Consider the following 22,901-nt stretch of genomic DNA (forward strand, 5'->3'; position numbering starts at 1 on the left):
GGGAGAGACAGTGAATCCACCGGATGGAAAGACAGAGGTCTTAAGGTAATATGTTTGATCTCTGAGGTTTTGTTCCATGTCTAAATTTCTTAACTCTTGCCCAGTGTTAGAGTAGGATTTATAAGTGGTGATTAGCATAATTTTGTTCTCAATATACTCGTGTTAAATTTCCCGTCTGTGTCCATTGTTGAATCCTCTTAGCCTTTTTGGATATAGTGGGCTGACAACCGTCCCATAATTAATGACAGTTATAGAAAGTACTCTCTAAGTCAAGCAATGTTTCTTGCCTCGTTGCTTGATATAGTCTCAATGGTCAAGGCAGATGGTGGCAGCGTTTTTTAATCCTGTGTAGCATTTCCTTGCTGGCAGTGTACCTTCCGGTGTAACCATCATATGTCAGCTCTTATTGCAGTGTTCAATAACAGTGTTACCAAGTGCAACCGATAGCAAGTGTTACTCAGGATAAGTAGTAGCTATATATTATTTAGTTTAGTTTATATATTTTATAGTGGTGTTACACCCACACCAGCTGCTGCTGACCCTACACCAGCTGCTGCTGACCCTACACCAGCTGCTGCTGACCCCACACCACCTGCTGCTGACACCACACCAGCTGCTGCTGACCCCACACCACCTGCTGCTGACCCTACACCAGCTGCTGCTGACCCCACACCAGCTGCTGCTGACCCTACACCAACTGCTGCTGACCCTACACCAGCTGCTGCTGACCCCACACCACCTGCTGCTGACCCCACACCAGCTGCTGCTGACCCCACACCAGCTGCTGCTGACCCTACACCAGCTGCTGCTGACCCTACACCAGCTGCTGCTGACCCTACACCACCTGCTGCTGACCCTACACCACCTGCTGCTGACCGTACACCAGCTGCTGCTGACCCTACACCACCTGCTGCTGACCGTACACCAGCTGCTGCTGACCCTACACCAGCTGCTGCTGACCCTACACCAGCTGCTGCTGACCCTACACCACCTGCTGCTGACCGTACACCAGCTGCTGCTGACTCTACACCAGCTGCTGCTGACCCTACACCAGCTGCTACTGACCCTACACCACCTGCTGCTGACCCTACACCAGCTGCTGCTGACCCTACACCAGATGCTGCTGACCCTACACCAGCTGCTGCTGACCCTACACCAGCTGCTGCTGACCCTACACCACCTGCTGCTGACCCTACACCAGCTGCTGCTGACCCTACACCAGCTGCTGACCCTACACCACCTGCTGCTGCTAACCCTACACCAGCTGCTGCCGACCCTACACCACCTGCTGCCGACCCTACACCAGCTGCTGCTGACCCTACACCAGCTGCTGCTGACCCCACACCAGCTGCTGCTGACCCCTACACCAGCTGCTGCTGACCCTACACCACCTGCTGCTGACCCCACACCACCTGCTGCTGACCCCACACCAGCTGCTGCTGACCCTACACCAGCTGCTGCTGACCCTACACCAGCTGCTGCTGACCCTACACCACCTGCTGCTGACCCTACACCAGCTGCTGCTGACCCTACAAAAGCTGCTGCTGACCCTACACCAGCTGCTGCTGACCCTACACCAGCTGCTGCTGATCCCACACCACCTGCTGCTGACCCGACACCAGCTGCTGCTGACCCTACACCAGCTGCTGCTGATCCCACACCGGCTGCTGCTGATCCCACACCAGCTGCTGCTGATCCCACACCAGCTGTTGCTGATCCCACACCAGCTGTTGCTGATCCCACACCAGCAGCTGACCCTACACCAGCAGCTGCTGACCCTACACCACCTGCTGCTGCTGACCCTACACCAGCTGCTGCTGACCCTACACCACCTACTGCTGACTCTACACCAGCTGCTGTTGACCCTACACCAGCTGCTGCTGACCCTACACCAGCTGATGCTGACCCCACACCACCTGCTGACTCTACACCAGCTGCTGCTGCTGACCCTACACCAGCTGCTGCTGACCCCACACCACCTGCGACTGACTCTACACCAGCTGCTGCTGCTGACCCTACACCATCTGCTGCTGACCCTACACCAGCTTCTGCTGACCCTACACCAGCTGCTGCTGACCCTACACCAGCAGCTGCTGACCCTACACCAGCAGCTGCTGACCCTACACCAGCTGCTGCTGCTGACCTTACACCAGCTGCTGCTGCTGACCTTACACCAGCTGCTGCTGACCCTACACCACCTACTGCTGACTCTACACCAGCTGCTGCTGACCCTACACCAGCTGCTGCTGACCCCTACACCAGCTGCTGCTGACCCCTACACCAGCTGCTGTTGACCCCACACCAGCTGCTGCTGACCCCACACCACCTGCTGCTGACCCCACACCAGCTGCTGCTGCTGACCCTACACCAGCTGCTGCTGCTGACCCCACACCAGCTGCTGCTGCTGACCCCACACCACCTGCGACTGACTCTACACCAGCTGCTGCTGCTGACCCTACACCATCTGCTGCTGACCCTACACCAGCTTCTGCTGACCCTACACCAGCTGCTGCTGACCCTACACCAGCTGCTGCTGACCCTACACCAGCAGCTGCTGACCCTACACCAGCTGCTGCTGCTGACCTTACACCAGCTGCTGCTGACCCTACACCACCTACTGCTGACTCTACACCAGCTGCTGCTGACCCCTACACCAGCTGCTGCTGACCCTTACACCAGCTGCTGTTGACCCCACACCAGCTGCTGCTGACCCGACACCAGCTGCTGCTGACCCCACACCACCTGCTGCTGACCCCACACCACCTGCTGCTGACCCCACACCACCTGCTGCTGACTCTACACCACCTGCTGCTGACTCTACACCAGCTGCTGCTGACCCTACACCAGCAGCTGCTGACCCTACACCAGCTGCTGCTGCTGACCTTACACCAGCTGCTGCTGACCCTACACCACCTACTGCTGACTCTACACCAGCTGCTGCTGACCCCTACACCAGCTGCTGCTGACCCCTACACCAGCTGCTGTTGACCCCACACCAGCTGCTGCTGACCCCACACCAGCTGCTGCTGACCCCACACCAGCTGCTGCTGACCCCACACCACCTGCTGCTGACTCTATACCACCTGCTGCTGACTCTACACCAACTGCTGCTGACCCTACACCAGCTGCTGCAGACCCTACAACAGCTGCTGCTGACCCCACACCAGCTGCTGCTGACCCCACACCAGCTGCTGCTGACCCCACACCAGCTGCTGGTGACCCCACACCAGCTTCTGCTGACCCCACACCAGCTGCTGCTGACCCTACACCAGCTGCTGCTGACCCTACACCAGCTGCTGCTGACCCCTACACCAGCTGCTGCTGACCCCTACACCAGCTGCCGCTGACCCCTACACCAGCTGCTGCTGACCCTACACCAGCTGCTGCTGACCCCTACACCAGCTGCCGCTGACCCCTACACCAGCTGCCGCTGACCCCTACACCAGCTGCTGCTGACCCCACACCAGCTGCTGCTGACCCTACACCAGCTGCCGCTGACCCCTACACCAGCTGCTGCTGACCCCACACCAGCTGCTGCTGACCCTACACCAGCTGCTGCTGACCCCACACCAGCTGCTGCTGACCCCACACCAGCTGCTGCTGACCCCACACCACCTGCTGCTGACCCCACACCACCTGCTGCTGACCCCACACCACCTGCTGCTGACCCTACACCACCTGCTGCTGACCCTACACCAGCTGCTGCTGACCCTACACCACCTGCTGCTGACCCCACACCAGCTGCTGCTGACCCCACACCAGCTGCTGCTGACCCTACACCAGCTGCTGCTGACTCTACACCACCTGCTGCTGACCCCACACCAGCTGCTGCTAACCCCTACACCAGCTGCTGCTGACCCCTACACCAGCTGCTGCTGACCCCTACACCAGCTGCCGCTGACCCTACACCACCTGCTGCTGACCCCTACACCAGCTGCTGCTGACCCTACACCAGCTGCTGACTCTACACCAGCTGCCGCTGACCCTACACCAACTGCTGACCCTACACCAGCTGCTGACTCTACACCAGCTGCCGCTGACCCTACACCAGCTGCTGACTCTACACCAGCTGCCGCTGACCCTACACCAGCTGTTGCTGACCCCTACACCAGCTGCTGCTGACCCCACACCAGCTGCTGCTGACCCTACACCAGCTGCTGCTGACCCCACACCAGCTGCTGCTGACCCCACACCAGCTGCTGCTGACCCCACACCACCTGCTGCTGACCCCACACCACCTGCTGTTGACCCCACACCACCTGCTGCTGACCCTACACCACCTGCTGCTGACCCTACACCAGCTGCTGCTGACCCTACACCAGCTGCTGCTGACCCCACACCAGCTGCTGCTGACCCCACATCAGCTGCTGCTGACCCTACACCAGCTGCTGCTGACTCTACACCACCTGCTGCTGACCCCACACCAGCTGCTGCTAATGTAACACGGGTTTGGCTCCTCTCACTTTACTTCCTTCTTTCTACTCCCTCTACCCGTATTCTTACTTTTATTTCTAAACCAAGGGACTCCAAAACTTTTACCAAAGCCAACTCCACGCCACGTGGTCCTAAGACGATTGACCGACTTAGGATTCTACACCCAGTATGACGTGACCTAAGCTCTGAACAAAACCCTAGAGTCACCTCTGCTGCCACCACCAGACCAGTAATACAAGAGCAATGATCGAGGTCTGGATCGATCACGCTAATTAATCAACCTTGGGGCTTGATCCCCACTATAAACGATGACCTTGAGTGTGGAATAAATTACACGGTAATGATAATTCCGATTCGATGTTAGAATCGGCGCCCAATGCAACTCTGCCTCGTGTGGACCACGTGACCAGGACAAGTTTACACATAACCAAATGGAAACAATAAAATGCAAATTAATAACAAATTTAATTTATTAAAAGAAAACTAAAACAAAATCTAAATAGGTTCACTCCCTATCACTTTAACACTCCCTACTTGACCTGAGTGGCAAATGAGACTATTTCTATACATAACCATAGCAACTATACCTCTATGTTTTCCAGCTTAAGATGTTGTGCTGGTTTGGGGAGAGGTAAGATGGTTGACCTCTCCCAGCTGCTCCCGTATTCACACTGATTTTCTCCTTGTCTGGACTACCCCAGACAGAGTATTGTATTGTTCCGCATCGCTTACCCAGTTACTTTAGCAAGGTTAAGTTATAACAATTATCCTCTGTTTATACTGAATTGATCCAGACTGGTTGAATTATTTTACTGAATTAAATTACAAACATCTAACGGCAGAGCTGTTCCCGATCACAAAAATGGTTATTAAAACTTGTAGAAATAGTAGAAATAGTAGACATGTCAACCCCTGATGACCTATGACCGCCGGTCACTCCGCCTTAAAAGTTAGATCCGATTCGTGACGTCACTGATGGTGACTTAAACTCAATAATTAGAATACTCTTGATATTGTATCCAGTACTATTATACAATACAATTTTAATGCAAAATGAATAAAGGCTAATTTTCTCTAAATTGCTGAATACTATAGGATGGTTCATTATACGCAGCTATGAACAAAGCGTTGGTTATTTCCACCGCGAATTCCCCTGGGGGTCAGGTCACCATGCGGCTCAGCTTCCCATTCTCTTTTGTCGATAAACCACTCTGGATAATTCTTACAACAGCCTAGTTTGTTACAACCCCCCCGCACAAGCACTTAGTAAACCTTGTTAATTTGTTAAAATTCACGAGGTTTAGTATCCAAACCCACAATTCAACTCATGCCACAAACAAAAGCTAACCTAACTAATAAAATTTGACACATAATAGTCCAACATCATAATGAACATGTTCATATTTCATAAATTTCTCAGCTGTCAACTGACAGCAATCCTCCAATATCAGGAAACATACATCCTACCCTTACTGACATAGCTAAATAACATGTCCCTACTCTACCATCAAAAACTAGCTATTAAACTCTCTTGGCTCTTCACTAGCCAAGTCCATGTGTCCTCTAGAGCCGGCCACACCGTGCTCAAACAAACATTAAAGTTATAAGTTCAGACTGAACTTTCAGTCATCCGGGAGCGTACTACGGAACTATCAGTTCACATCCGTGTACTAACCACTCCCCATCAAGGAACACACCTAACGTTTATTACATGTATCTAAAATAAAAAAAATTCCTATACTATATCACAGGTTTCAGCTGACTGTACAGCCAAGTGTTCTCACTCACTAGAAGTGTCAATGTTTATATTGGTCCGCCTCTCCTGTGTTCAAACATTCTGAAAAAAAAATAGCACAACATAATTTTCCATAACCGTTTGTTCTGGGCTGAGACAATTACACAGGGGCTTCGATTTTGATTACTGACCAATTTATAGAGTAAAATTCATATATTATACTAGAATTATTATTTTAAATCTGTTTTTCAACATTTATAAAGTATTGTGATTCTAACTCTGTTTTTCAACATTTAAACAAAAGTGTCCAGATGTTCTTTACACAGATGTTCAGAGCCAACTTTGTTGTTTTGTATCAATTGTTCATATTGAGTAATCGAAGAAAAAAAAATCGATGCTGCTGGATGCTGAATGTAGTCGCTGACGATGACGGTGTCGATCTTGCTTCTTCTCATGTGTAGACATCAATACCTGGTCCTCTTGTACTCCCATCCGGTACTCTTGAATGACGACAGAGTGTAGTAGAGCGGAGTGCCAAGTGACAGCTGTAGAATACTGTTACTTCGGCCATTAATCTTGCTCTCGACAGTCCACACGCCTTCATATCAATCACAGTTCACACGGCAGTCTTGATGTTAAACTTGTCGCCGATGACCACAGCAGAGCAGAACTGGATGTACCAACGGTGTCTCCTAGCAGGAGTGATGTTAGAAGGTCGTAGAGGCGGGTTGCTTGTTTGCAGAACAGGTGAATCTCGTCTTCCATCATTGCTCACGTCATCTCAGGCGTTTCTTGATGTCACCAGGTTACTAGGCCGTAAACACCAACTGTGTATACCCTCGTACCGCCGACTTTAGGCCAAAGGAAACAATTTTGCGACCTTCTATTGGCGAGTCCCGGTACTCTGTAGGGAAACCGTGCCTTCCACCTGTGACCGCCTTACTTCCGCTTTCTTGTTACTTCAGATGACGTAATCATTAATCTTCCGGCGAAATTCTTGAGTACTGCTACGTGCTTTCCATTTCTTGACCTCTCCTCCAACACTGCTGGAATGACTGCAGTCTTGATGACGCAGCAGGTGGGTATCGGTGATCTCGAGACAGCTACCCCGGCGTTGTATGGCACCTCCGGTGACTGCTATAATGTGGACAGCTCGCTGGCCCTGACAACCTCGTTAGTGACGTGAGGCGTCGGCCGGGTGACTCTTGGACAGTCACTCATCCCCAAAGTAACTGATGTATGGGTTACTGGGTCTGGTGGGGGGAGGGCTTTGTGTAACGTGCCTCCCCCCTCGGTCTTTACAGACAAGGGTTCACGTGTGGCTGGAACAACTGGGTCGGTGTACCAATCAGACCTGGGAACAGACAGACACAACACAGCGGAAGCATAGATATACTCTGGGTTTGGTGGAGGTGGAACCCCAGAGCACGGTAAAAGTTGCTACCTGAGTTAAGTATAGACATAGTACATCTCATTGCCTTTACAGGAAAATCTAATGAACACTAAATTATACTAACCAAGGAAGTTACTTTACTGTATCGCGCGAGATCTCGTCACCATAGGGTGGCGAGACTGCACCTGACTACTGATGAGCGATGACAGAGGGTCATCCTCATCTTCTGACTCGTCGGTGAAGCCATGAGTCAGCCCTGCTGAGTCAGGAACTAGACCCGCTGAAGGCAGTTCTAATTCCTCTCTAGCATGATATTGTTTCAATTTATTTACATGAATTGTCCTTTCCACCTGGTCCTCGAACACTCCTTTTATAACAAGATTAACCGGCCCCGCCCTTTTAATTACTCTATAGGGTCCTCGCCACCTCGGAGCTAGTTTCCTGCTCTGATTGGCGGGCGCAGCCTCATTCACTCTCAATACGAGGCTTCCTTCCTTCAACTCAAGAGGGCGCACTTTCTTGTCATAAAAATGAGCATACCGAGTCCGTGCCTTCTTGGACGCTTCAGCTGCAATATTCCATGCATTTCTCATTTTTCCAAGGACCTCTGAAGGATAGTCCTCCCCGTATGCAACATTATGTCTGTTAAGCAGACCTGACGGGAAATTGCATGAATTACCAGTAAACAAATGAAGTGGTTGGGTGTTAATTGATTGGTGGATGGCAGTATTCAAGGCGAACTGAACATAGGGTAGGTGTTCATCCCAGGTGTTTGCATCATGTTCAGCAAGGATTGCAAGCATATCCTTGACTGAACGATTAGTCCGTTCCGTCATTCCGTTTGCTTGTGGGTGGTAGGCTGTTGTAAAAGCCGAAGTTGTCTCTAAAATCTTACAAACTTCTCTAAATATATTCCCATTGAATTCTTGACCCCGGTCAGAGACTAAAACTTTAGGAGGTCCGAATACAGTAACGAACCTACGCAAGAACGCATCTGCAACCGTACGAGAATCCTTCTGAGGTAATGCAACTAGTGTAGTGTATCTAGACAGATGGTCAACTAGCACCAACACATATCTATTACCCGCATGACTGTGGTGTAAATCAATCAGATCGGCCCCCACACGATCTAACGGTTCACAAATTTCAGGAAATTCCTGAAGTGGGGCTTGTACCTTAAGGGTACCTTTCCTCCTCTGGCAACGAGGGCACGACTTCACGAAATTGATTACCTCAGAAAGTAATCCTGGAAAATAAAATAGAGACTTTGCTTTTAAGTGCGTTTTAAAGATCCCCGGATGCCCTGCAATTTTTGAAGCATGCGCAAGCTTTAACGCTGATGACCGCAACGCGTCCGGAATAACTAGCTGAAATACTGCCCTATCATTCTGGCTGTTGACATAATACAGGACGCCCTGTTTCATCTCAAAATCATGAATAGGTAAATTCTTTTTCTTTTTCGGGTATTTTCCTCCCTCTAAATACTCAATAATCTCTTTCCATCTCGGCTCGTTCATCTGGTATTCTCTCATTTTATCCGATGGAATGGTTTCAATATTTTCATTAATCTGCATTGCCGCTATATTTCTACTTAGCGTATCTGGCACAACATGTGCTGGACCAGGCTTGTACAAGATCTGGAATGAGTGGGCCGAAAGTTCGTGAGACCAGCGTGACATTCGTGGGCATTTTGTTCGCTTTTTAAATATATGTGTTAACGCTCGATGGTCTGTGTAGATTACAAAATGCCGCTGAAATAGGTAAGGCTCGAAATACCTAACTGATTCTACTACTGCCAGTGCCTCCCGATCCGTAGCTGAATAACGAACTTCAGGTCCTTTGACCTTCCTACTGAAATAGGCTACTGGATGGGGTAAATTATCTGCGTCTCGCTGAATTAAGCACCCGCCAATAGCAATACCGCTGGCGTCAGTGTGCACTTCCCACTCTTTCTCAAAATCAGGAATAGCCAATACCGGTGTCGTGATTAGTTGGTCTTTCAGTTTGCGATAGGCCTCGTCATGTTCTGATTTCCACACAAACTTCGCATTTTTCTTTGTCAGATCAGTCAGGGGTGCTGAAATGCCAGCGAAACCTTCAATGTGACGACGAAAATATCCGGCCGCCCCCAAAAACCTACGCACGTCCTTTGCTGTCCTTGGAATAGGCATGTCAGCAATGGCGCGGCAAGAATCTGGGTCAGGTCGGATACCGTCTGGGCACACCTGGAACCCCAGAAATTTGAATTTCTGAGCCGCCAAGGTGCACTTCTGAACATTCAGCCTGAAACCTGCCTGATCTAACAATTTCAAAGTCTCAGTCAAGTCCTGTAGGTGTTCCTCAAACGTCCTGGAATATATCACAACATCATCCAGGTACGCTAAAGAATGCCTACCCAGTACCGGACTAAGGATAAAGTTGATGGCCCTCTGAAACGACGAAGGCGCTGTCTTCAAACCAAACGGCATCCTACGGAATTGATAAGTGTGCCTACCATCCGAGAATGCTGTTTTTTCCCTATCCTGTTCTGCCACCGGAATCGCCCAATACGCCGATTTTGCGTCAAGAGTTGAGAAATACTTAGCAGCACCAAATTGATCTATTATCTCCTGTATTCGGGGCAACGGATACACATCACCCTTAGTTAGTTCGTTCACCTTCCGGTAGTCAACACAGAAACGATAACTACCGTCCGGTTTCCGAACTAGCACAACAGGAGAGAGCCATGGTGACGTACTAGGCTCTATTACGCCCTGTCTCAACATTTTCTGGCACTCCTCCCTGATAATGTTCTTTGCCTGTTCCGGCAACCTCCACTGTCTTGTGTACACAGGCAAATGGTCACCAGTTGGAATGGTGTGCTCGATCTTATCAAGGAGACCAATCTGGTCATCCTCTGTCGCAAACAATTTCGGGAATTTTCGTAAAACTCCTCTCAGTGCCTTCCTATCTGCCTGTGCAACATGTTGCAAATCAAGTGCTGAAATTAATTTTTCCACTTCCTCAACATTCTGTGCAACCTTTCTCGTCTCGTATTGTACTTTGGATGGTGTTTTAGTTTTCAACATATTCAGTGCACTACATTGTGCAGTGACGGCTGGCGTCTCAGCTGACTCATGGTGAAAGATTTCTGTGTCCTCCACCATGGTTCCCTGAGATACCCTATCACCTGCCCTGAAGCGAAAAGTCTTATGTGAAAGATTGACAACTGGAATGAGTGCACCTTTATCGAGCACTACAACTAAGTGATGAGGAATTAATAAACTATCACATCTCCCAGCCACCTGAAGGGTGGTACCTGGTTGTATGTGACGTCCCACGGCTACTTTAATAAATTTAACAGAATGTGGTGGGCAACTCTGTTTGGTCAATGCATGCAAGGCGCATGACCTCTTAACTGTGTCTGGAAGAGACTTAAAAATCAATTTTGGATAGTGCGCATTATGTTTCAGCTTCCTCTTAATTGAAGCTACAACTGGGGGATGGTCGATCATCTCCACTGGGTAGGAAGTCTGTCCCAACTGCAACCTGCAGTTCCTAGCCCCTTTTTGAGCAGACAAGGAATAATTAAATCGCGACAGAAAATCAGTTCCCATTAAGATGTGACCAGGAAAATCAAGGTTCTCTACGATCGTACATGTGTGAGGCTGCAATTCCCCATCAATCTCAAAATTAACTGTACCTTGACCTACGATCTCAATCTTTTCCCCATTGACTGCTGTTAATGTCTTTGCGCAACGTTGAAGACGTGCATACTTAAAATTGCTGAAGGCTGACTTTTTAATTACCGTTGCCTGGCTTCCTGTATCAACAAAAGCTGTCAATCTCACACCTTCCACTTTCACCTCAAAAGTAGGCCTACCATCACTAGGAGCCTGCTTTCATGCTTTCGTAGGAGTGACTTCGCAATCCCTCTGTATATGCCCGCGCTTCCAGCAGGAGTAACACCTCCGCGGATCTCTGTTGGTACCCCGCGCAGGGTGGCTCGAACTTGCAGCTGAGGGCTGCTTCCCGCCTGATGAACCCGCGCCACAGTTCCTCGGCTTGGCTCCCTCGCCTTTACTTAACGCCTCTACGTATGGCGACAACTGAGTGCCCGGCGTCTCCGTGCGCATCTGCCTGTCTAAGGCTGTGGCGGCCTGGGGTTGGGGTTGAGGTATGGTGTGGGTGGCCTGGGGTTGGGGTGTGGATGGAGGTTGGGGTTGAGGTATGGTGTGGGTGGCCTCGGGTTGGGGTGTGGATTGAGGTTGGGGTTGAGGTATGGTGTGGGTGGCCTGGGGTTGGGGTGTGGATGGAGGTTGGGGTTGAGGTATGGTGTGGGTGACCTCAGGCTGGGGTGTGGATTGGGGTTGGGGTGGGTATGGGGTGGCCTGGGGCTGGAATGGGTATGGGTATGGGTATGGGGTGGCCTGGGGTTGGAATGGGTATGGGTATGGGGTGGCCTGGGGTTGGTATGGGTATGGGGTGGCCTGGGGTTGGTATGGGTATGGGGTGGCCTGGGGTTGGTATGGGTATGGGGTGGCCTGGGGTTGGAATGGGTATGGAGTGGCCTGGGGTTGGGGGAAGGGTTGGTATGGGAACTGAGGATGGGGTTGGTATGGGAATTGAGGATGGGGTTGGTATGGGAATTGAGGATGGGGTTGGGGTTGTTGTAGTGACGGATGAGGTGTACCTAGGTGGTCCCCAGTGGTGTCGGAAGAGGTGCTGTCCTCTACACTTCCACTTCCACTCCCACTGGTCCCTACTGACTGGTCATTATCTGGGTTAAACATTTTCTGTGATTCCTGGTGTGCCACGTCTCTTCTAAACTACCCTTTAGTACACCCTCGACCCGGACTCACTACAACCGTGATCTTACACCAATAAAAAAAAATCACAACTCTTTTTCTAAGAGAAAACTACTAAATTCCCAAAATAGGAAATACAACGATTTATCGAGAGAATCGCTGAAGTGAATCCAATGAATGAGTGTCTGCCCCGCACTCGTGTCTGCCCGTGAAATATCCCGCAGTTCTATTGCTGAAACCTAAGTCCTTTACGTTAAAAAAAAATTAAAGAATCTAATTTATATAAAACAATTTAAATGATAACGCCACTAACGCACAGCACTCGTGATGGATTAATAAAGAATATTTACTGTACTTGAATACTAAACGCGCTTGAAGTGAGCAGCGTGGCCACTGATGACTGATGGAGCGGGACCAGCTGCGCTGAAAAAAACTAAGTCCCGCGCTTTTTCGCTTAAACGCTGAAAAATCAAAATTTTTGTTCTGAAGGAAAATAACTAGTTTTACGTTAATAAACCGCTCTAGCGATTAATATAGACACCCAGGACCTATAAATGCTTACTAAAAATTGAATTTTTATCAAAAAACTACGTTTTTACTCAATTGCTGGACTCTGCCAATTTTCCTGACTCCGAGGGAAAAAAAATTTCTATCACCCCAAATATCACAAAACTCCTTTAATTCACAAAAATTTGGGTTTCTCGTTCCCAGATATAAATACGTTATTATTTAATACTGACGTTGTATGCAGAACAATACTGACACTTCGGGCGGTTTCAACACTCACTAATTCGATTTTTCGTCAAAATCCGAGATTTTCACCTCAAATGGACTCTGACAAAATTACGACACGATTTTCTCGAAAAATAACTAAATTCGGCAAAAATGTAATTATCACTGTTTAATGCTTTACGAACAGAATTACGTCCCTTGCGCGCACTAGAGAGTAATACTGACCCCAGAATATACACAAAACATGAAAATTAGAATTTCCGCCAAAAAGTCAGATTCTAGCCCAAGCTGGACTTAGAAAATTTTCCACCTACGTGTCTACTGAAAACAGAATTCTAAGTCTATAAACACAATTTTACCGTCTTACTGGTAAAAACTAGAAAATATCACTCGCATCGACTGGAGAATCCTAATGATACCCAGAACATACACGTGACCCACGAATACAAATTAATTACAGTTAACGAGTTTCCGACATTGACTTAGCCGAAAACTTATCCCAAAATACTTAGAAATATTCCACGGACAAATTACATTTACACGCAACTTACTATCCCTTAAACTCCTTCACTTATCTATCGTGACCGACATATAGCCCTAAGTCCAGAGGATTAACAACGCCTCTGACTTAGACTAATAGAACAGGGAATAACAAAACTTAACGTACGCACTTAGCCTAATATGCAAGAAAACGCTACACTTGGGAAAATTTTTAACCGGGGATTGAATTTAGGGGAAAAAATTAATCTAGAACAACGCAAATAAACGGAAATTACTTTATAAATTTAAGTATACTTAATTAAAAAAATGCACTCGACTTAATCTTATAATCGTTCCTACCGGCTCGCCGTACCACACCTAGCCTAGGGGCCACACCCTCTAGGTTCCAACAGAGCGACACGCAGCTTTCAGCAACAATTATGACTAGGGACGACTCAACCTCCACTAAGTGTGCGATCACTTAGTTGTTGAATCGCTGCTAGGTAGTTTACTAGTCCGTCCCTCGGAGGCCGCAACGCCCTTCACGGATTTACGTTTTTCCTTAGCGTTTTGGGTCGTCTAATAACGCCCTCGGACTATCTACTGGCGTCCCACAGATATATCCGCCCCCGACAGCCCTCAAGGAACTGCTGTTAAGAGTATGGTGGCTCCCAACACCTCTGAATTAATTGCAATGGGTCGAGTATGGTACCCAGTCCAATCAACTCGGAGCGGTCTCGTTTTCAATAAATCTAATTTTAACAACCTAATCTTACTAACTAAACCTTAATCATATCAGCCCGCATGACTCAAGATTCGCCAATCCCCACTCAAACGCACTTGTGGGGCGCACTGCTAATCCGGGCCCGCGGCTGTCTCCTTAGCATCCGCGCACGTGTTCGAACGGCTAGACGCGTGAGCCTTTCAACAATTTCAAACAAAATTGTTGAAACCACCGCTGTGCACCATTGTAACACGGGTTTGGCTCCTCTCACTTTACTTCCTTCTTTCTACTCCCTCTACCCGTATTCTTACTTTTATTTCTAAACCAAGGGACTCCAAAACTTTTACCAAAGCCAACTCCACGCCACGTGGTCCTAAGACGATTGACCGACTTAGGATTCTACACCCAGTATGACGTGACCTAAGCTCTGAACAAAACCCTAGAGTCACCTCTGCTGCCACCACCAGACCAGTAATACAAGAGCAATGATCGAGGTCTGGATCGATCACGCTAATTAATCAACCTAGGGGCTTGATCCCCACTATAAACGATGACCTTGAGTGTGGAATAAATTACACGGTAATGATAATTCCGATTCGATGTTAGAATCGGCGCCCAATGCAACTCTGCCTCGTGTGGACCACGTGACCAGGACAAGTTTACACATAACCAAATGGAAACAATAAAATGCAAATTAATAACAAATTTAATTTATTAAAAGAAAACTAAAACAAAATCTAAATAGGTTCACTCCCTATCACTTTAACACTCCCTACTTGACCTGAGTGGCAAATGAGACTATTTCTATACATAACCATAGCAACTATACCTCTATGTTTTCCAGCTTAAGATGTTGTGCTGGTTTGGGGAGAGGTAAGATGGTTGACCTCTCCCAGCTGCTCCCGTATTCACACTGATTTTCTCCTTGTCTGGACTACCCCAGACAGAGTATTGTATTGTTCCGCATCGCTTACCCAGTTACTTTAGCAAGGTTAAGTTATAACAATTATCCTCTGTTTATACTGAATTGATCCAGACTGGTTGAATTATTTTACTGAATTAAATTACAAACATCTAACGGCAGAGCTGTTCCCGATCACAAAAATGGTTATTAAAACTTGTAGAAATAGTAGAAATAGTAGACATGTCAACCCCTGATGACCTATGACCGCCGGTCACTCCGCCTTAAAAGTTAGATCCGATTCGTGACGTCACTGATGGTGACTTAAACTCAATAATTAGAATACTCTTGATATTGTATCCAGTACTATTATACAATACAATTTTAATGCAAAATGAATAAAGGCTAATTTTCTCTAAATTGCTGAATACTATAGGATGGTTCATTATACGCAGCTATGAACAAAGCGTTGGTTATTTCCACCGCGAATTCCCCTGGGGGTCAGGTCACCATGCGGCTCAGCTTCCCATTCTCTTTTGTCGATAAACCACTCTGGATACACGATTTAAAATAATAATTCTAGTATAATATATGAATTTTACTCTATAAATTGGTCAGTAATCAAAATCGAAGCCCCTGTGTAATTGTCTCAGCCCAGAACAAACGGTTATGGAAAATTATGTTGTGCTATTTTTTTTTCAGAATGTTTGAACACAGGAGAGGCGGACCAATATAAACATTGACACTTCTAGTGAGTGAGAACACTTGGCTGTACAGTCAGCTGAAACCTGTGATATAGTATAGGAATTTTTTTTATTTTAGATACATGTAATAAACGTTAGGTGTGTTCCTTGATGGGGAGTGGTTAGTACACGGATGTGAACTGATAGTTCCGTAGTACGCTCCCGGATGACTGAAAGTTCAGTCTGAACTTATAACTTTAATGTTTGTTTGAGCACGGTGTGGCCGGCTCTAGAGGACACATGGACTTGGCTAGTGAAGAGCCAAGAGAGTTTAATAGCTAGTTTTTGATGGTAGAGTAGGGACATGTTATTTAGCTATGTCAGTAAGGGTAGGATGTATGTTTCCTGATATTGGAGGATTGCTGTCAGTTGACAGCTGAGAAATTTATGAAATATGAACATGTTCATTATGATGTTGGACTATTATGTGTCAAATTTTATTAGTTAGGTTAGCTTTTGTTTGTGGCATGAGTTGAATTGTGGGTTTGGATACTAAACCTCGTGAATTTTAACAAATTAACAAGGTTTACTAAGTGCTTGTGCGGGGGGGTTGTAACAAACTAGGCTGTTGTAAGAATTATCCAGAGTGGTTTATCGACAAAAGAGAATGGGAAGCTGAGCCGCATGGTGACCTGACCCCCAGGGGAATTCGCGGTGGAAATAACCAACGCTTTGTTCATAGCTGCGTATAATGAACCATCCTATAGTATTCAGCAATTTAGAGAAAATTAGCCTTTATTCATTTTGCATTAAAATTGTATTGTTCCGCATCGCTTACCCAGTTACTTTAGCAAGGTTAAGTTATAACAATTATCCTCTGTTTATACTGAATTGATCCAGACTGGTTGAATTATTTTACTGAATTAAATTACAAACATCTAACGGCAGAGCTGTTCCCGATCACAAAAATGGTTATTAAAACTTGTAGAAATAGTAGAAATAGTAGACATGTCAACCCCTGATGACCTATGACCGCCGGTCACTCCGCCTTAAAAGTTAGATCCGATTCGTGACGTCACTGATGGTGACTTAAACTCAATAATTAGAATACTCTTGATATTGTATCCAGTACTATTATACAATACAATTTTAATGCAAAATGAATAAAGGCTAATTTTCTCTAAATTGCTGAATACTATAGGATGGTTCATTATACGCAGCTATGAACAAAGCGTTGGTTATTTCCACCGCGAATTCCCCTGGGGGTCAGGTCACCATGCGGCTCAGCTTCCCATTCTCTTTTGTCGATAAACCACTCTGGATAATTCTTACAACAGCCTAGTTTGTTACACTAACCCCTACACCAGCTGCTGCTGACCCCTACACCAGCTGCTGCTGACCCCTACACCAGCTGCTGCTGACCCCTACACCAGCTGCTGCTGACCCCTACACCAGCTGCCGCTGACCCTGCACCACCTGCCGCTGACCCTACACCACCTGCTGCTGACCCCTACACCAGCTGCTGCTGACCCTACACCAGCTGCTGCTGACCCCTACACCAGCTGCCGCTGACCCTACACCAACTGCTGACCCTACACCAGCTGCTGCTGACCCCTACACCAGCTGCCGCTGACCCTACACAAACTGCTGACCCTACACCAGCTGCTGACTCTACACCAGCTGCCGCTGACCCTACACCAGCTGCTGACTCTACACCAGCTGCCGCTGACCCTACACCAGCTGCTGCTGACCCTACACCAGCTACTGCTGACCCCACACCACCTGCTGCTGACCCTACACCAGCTGCGGACCCTACACCAGCTGCTGCTGCTGACCCTACACCAGCTGCCGCCGACCCTACACCAGCTGCTGCTATCCCTACACCAGCTGTTGCTGCTGACCCTACACCAGCTGCTGCTGCTGACCCTACACCAGCTGCTGCTGCTGACCCTACACCAGCTGCTGCTGACCCTACACCAGCTGCTGCTGACCCCACACCATCTGCTGCTGCTGACCCTACACCAGCTGCTGCTGACCCCACACCAGCTGTTGCTGCTGACCCTACACCAGCTGTTGCTGCTGACCCTACACCAGCTGCTGCTGCTGACCCTACACCAGCTGCTGCTGACCCTACACCAGCTGCTGCTGACCCCACACCAGCTGCTGCTGCTGACCCTACACCAGCTGCTGCTGACCCCACACCAGCTGTTGCTGCTGACCCTACACCAGCTGTTGCTGCTGACCCTACACCAGCTGCTGCTGCTGACCCTACACCAGCTGCTGCTGACCCCACACCAGCTGCTGCCGACCCTGTGATATGAATCCATATATTTGATTCTAACATTCATCATGATAAATATGTATGTCCATTATTTCTTTCCTCAGTTATTTAAATAAAACATTGTATCTAGTTGTGTTCCAGTATATATATGTTTGATTTAAATGTAGCATGCTGTAGTGTGCCTGTATTTAATATTTGTTAATGCTATTGCATGTTCATTCCTGTGGGGGTGACCTTGGCGTCTCATGGAGGGGATGACCGTATTTGGGATGTTCCAGTATGGTGCAGTGTATCAAGTTAGCGTCACTGATTCACCCCTGTAATTATTCCTGTTTATTGATTGTAATTAATTTCTTATTTACACCTTAGCATTGTTATATACATATAAGTTTAGTTATAATTATGTTCTTCAGTATTACTCTCTGATAGCAGAGTATCTAGAGGTTTCATGTTGTGAGAGGATGGTCTCAAGATTATCCCACAGCTGACTTGAATGGCTCATTGGAGTCTCGTCGTGGACGTGGTGGTGAGCAGACGTGTTTTGATTCGCTCTGCTACTGGCGTCTGGTGGGTGGACGTGTTTGTCGTCGCTGTTGGCCTGCGTGTTGACGGATGGGCGGATAACGTCACGCTGGGGGTGGTATATGTGCCATCATGGGCTCCTACACACCTACACTAAAGCGGAAGGAGTCCATAGGACTCATGTTTAGTTGTCATGCTGATCCCGACCTTGTATCCACGACGATCTTCGATGTGCTACAGATCAAGCAGGAAGAAATATTTGGTTACCAACCACTGCCAGGGAACAGAGTGGTGTTGAAATTTGAAAACAATGTGGCGTTTTCAGAGTTTCTTAAGAAGTATGATGATGACATTATAAGTTTACCTACTGGGAAAGGATCAGTACAAGTGATTAATTTGAGCAAAACGTTTACATACGTTTCTGTGAGGGATGCGCCATTTGAAATGTTGAATAGAACTATTATACACATACTGGAACAATATGGGAAAGTGGACAATGTTCGTTTTAATAAATATACCTATGGCCCAGGGAAAGGGTGTTTTAATGGAACACGAACAGTAAAGATGGAACTTCACCGTAATATTCCTTCATCAATGTCAGTAGCAGGTCATTATATTAAATTTATATACAATGTCCAAATGCCAACTTGTTTTAAGTGTGGGCGTACTGGTCACATGGCTGCTGCCTGCCAGGTGGAGGCATCGGAACGGATCAACATTTTTCATGAACATGACTTTCCGCCATTAATAGAGGATAGTGTATCAGGAAATGAACCCGCTGCTGTAAATACTGTAGTTCCAGGTGAGGTAGATGAAGTAACCCACAACTCTGTAAGTGAAACGTCTGTGGGAGTGACTCCCAGTGCGAATGAGGCCGGTGAAGGTAACTTAGATCAGGACGATGAAGGTAATGCAGACAAGGAGGGTGCAGATGACACTGCTCAGGACGATAATGGTAATGCAGACAAGGAGGGTGCAGATGACACTGCTCAGGACGATAATGGTCATGCAGACAAGGAAGGTGCAGATGACACTGCTCAGGACGATAATGGTCATGCAGACAAGGAAGGTGCAGATGACACTGCTCAGGACGATAATGGTCATGCAGACAAGGAAGGTACAGACGACACTGCTCAGGACGATAATGGTCATGCAGACAAGGAAGGTACAGACGACACTGCTCAGGACGATAATGGTCATGCGGACAAGGAAGGTGCAGATGACACTGCTCAGGACGATAATGGTCATGCAGACAAGGAAGGTACAGACGACACTGCTCAGGACGATAATGGTCATGCAGACAAGGAAGGTACAGACGACACTGCTCAGGACGATAATGGTCATGCGGACAAGGAAGGTGCAGATGACACTGCTCAGAACGATAATGGTCATGCAGACAAGGAAGGTGCAGATGACACTGCTCAGAACGATAATGGTCATGCAGACAAGGAAGGTGCAGATGACACTGCTCAGGACGATAATGGTCATGCAGACAAGGAAGGTGCAGATGACACTGCTCAGAACGATAATGGTAATGCAGACAAGGAAGGTGCAGATGACACTGCTCAGGACGATAATGGTCATGTAGACAAGGAGGGTGCAGACGACACTGCTCAGGACGATAATGGTAATGCAGACAAGGAGGGTGCAGACGACACTGCTCAGGACGATAATGGTAATGCAGACAAGGAGGGTGCAGACGACACTGCTCAGGACGATAATGGTAATGCAGACAAGGAGGGTGCAGACGACACTGCTCAGGACGATAATGGTCATGCAGACAAGGAGGGTGCAGACGACACTGCTCAGGACGATAATGGTAATGCAGACAAGGAGGGTACAGACGACACTGCTCAGGACGATAATGGTAATGCAGACAAGGAGGGTACAGACGACACTGCTCAGGACGATAATGGTAATGCAGACAAGGAGGGTACAGACGACACTGCTCATGACGATAATGGTAATGCAGACAAGGAGGGTACAGACGACACTGCTCAGGACGATAATGGTAATGCAGACAAGGAAGGTACAGACGACACTGCTCAGAACGATAATGGTAATGCAGACAAGGAAGGTACAGACGACACTGCTCAGGACGATAATGGTCATGCAGACAAGGAAGGTACAGACGACACTGCTCAGGACGATAATGGTCATGCGGACAAGGAAGGTGCAGATGACACTGCTCAGAACGATAATGGTCATGCAGACAAGGAGGGTGCAGATGACACTGCTCAGGACGATAATGGTAATGCAGACAAGGAAGGTACAGACGACACTGCTCAGAACGATAATGGTAATGCAGACAAGGAAGGTGCAGATGACACTGCTCAGGACGATAATGGTCATGCAGACAAGGAGGGTGCAGATGACACTGCTCAGAACGATAATGGTCATGCGGACAAGGAAGGTGCAGACGACACTGCTCAGAACGATAATGGTAATGCAGACAAGGAAGGTGCAGATGACACTGCTCAGGACGATAATGGTCATGCAGACAAGGAGGGTGCAGATGACACTGCTCAGGACGATAATGGTCATGCAGACAAGGAGGGTGCAGATGACACTGCTCAGGACGATAATGGTCATGCGGACAAGGAAGGTACAGACGACACTGCTCAGAACGATAATGGTCATGCAGACAAGGAGGGTGCAGATGACACTGCTCAGGACGATAATGGTCATGCAGACAAGGAGGGTGCAGATGACACTGTTCAGGACGATAATGGTCATGCAGACAAGGAGGGTGCAGATGACACTGCTCAGGACGATAATGGTCATGCGGACAAGGAAGGTACAGACGACACTGCTCAGAACGATAATGGTCATGCAGACAAGGAAGGTACAGACGACACTGCTCAGGACGATAATGGTAATGCAGACAAGGAAGGTGCAGATGACACTGCTCAGGACGATAATGGTCATGCAGACAAGGAGGGTGCAGATGACACTGCTCAGGACGATAATGGTCATGCAGACAAGGAGGGTGCAGATGACACTGCTCAGGACGATAATGGTCATGCGGACAAGGAAGGTACAGACGACACTGCTCAGAACGATAATGGTCATGCAGACAAGGAGGGTGCAGATGACACTGCTCAGGACGATAATGGTCATGCAGACAAGGAGGGTGCAGATGACACTGTTCAGGACGATAATGGTCATGCAGACAAGGAGGGTGCAGATGACACTGCTCAGGACGATAATGGTCATGCGGACAAGGAAGGTACAGACGACACTGCTCAGAACGATAATGGTCATGCAGACAAGGAAGGTACAGACGACACTGCTCAGGACGATAATGGTCATGCAGACAAGGAAGGTACAGACGACACTGCTCAGGACGATAATGGTCATGCAGACAAGGAAGGTACAGACGACACTGCTCAGGACGCTTTACCGGCTGTTGGTCACCCTGGTGAGGGTGAGGTAAGTCTGGACACTATACATGTGGACGCCCATAACATAGGTGCTGACGCTGCGAAGAGCTGCGAGGCTGGCGGTAGTGCTGACCTTAGTGAGGTGACGATGGAACAAGTAATTGGTTGTCAACTGGATGTGGAGGATGACACAATGGAGGATAGTGATGTAGAAATGTCTGTGCAGAGAGCAACTCCACCCTCTTCAGTAAGGTATGATAGAAAGGGTAGGGGTAGTGTGAAGGCTGGGGGTGTGAAGGCTGGTTCTGTAACCAGTCATGTGAAGAAACGAAAAAAATTACTCGGAGTATTGATCTGGAACGTATGAAGGACTACGCCGCTAAATTAAAAGTCTCTGAAAAAATTGAGCAGGTTGTTGCCGTTGAAGTTCACCGTGACCAAGGCCCCGAAGAGTCACCGAAACGTAGCGAGGGCACAGTACAACCGGTGAGTGAGGATCATGGTAGAGAGAACAGTGATAAGACATGGTGGGATCTTGTGGAACATGAACAGAATCGAGACGCGAGTGCAAATATTAAACTTAGATTTCGAAAAGGGAAAGATGACACTAAGATAGTGTCAAGTGAGATAATGATGGATAAAGAGTAATTTTGGTTTCTCTCAAACTTACATTCGGGAAGCCAATTAATTTTAATTGTGCTACTTTGAACATTAATGGGTTCAATTGTAGAAATAAACAGTTGCAGCTGTTATCATTGTTTAAATATCATAATTTGGATGTACTTCTAGTGCAAGAACACAATGTACAAGATGTTAAGAAACTTGATGTGCTGCTTGATTTCTTTG

General features: G+C 47.8%; 1 protein-coding gene across 1 annotated transcript; it reads left to right on the forward strand.

The window, feature by feature from the left end:
* The first annotated feature begins 18,804 nt into the window (after window positions 1-18,804).
* On the forward strand, window positions 18,805-22,422 carry LOC138367841 (protein starmaker-like). The gene is made up of 6 exons (XM_069329822.1): window positions 18,805-19,279; window positions 19,733-20,077; window positions 20,741-20,893; window positions 21,029-21,133; window positions 21,413-21,565; window positions 21,845-22,422. The coding sequence occupies exons 1-6, from the start codon at window positions 18,805-18,807 to the stop codon at window positions 22,420-22,422; spliced, it is 1,809 nt and encodes a 602-aa protein (XP_069185923.1).
* Window positions 22,423-22,901: the final 479 nt, after the last annotated feature.

This window comes from Procambarus clarkii, chromosome 23, assembly GCF_040958095.1.
Source record: "Procambarus clarkii isolate CNS0578487 chromosome 23, FALCON_Pclarkii_2.0, whole genome shotgun sequence".
Lineage (NCBI taxonomy): Eukaryota > Metazoa > Arthropoda > Malacostraca > Decapoda > Cambaridae > Procambarus > Procambarus clarkii.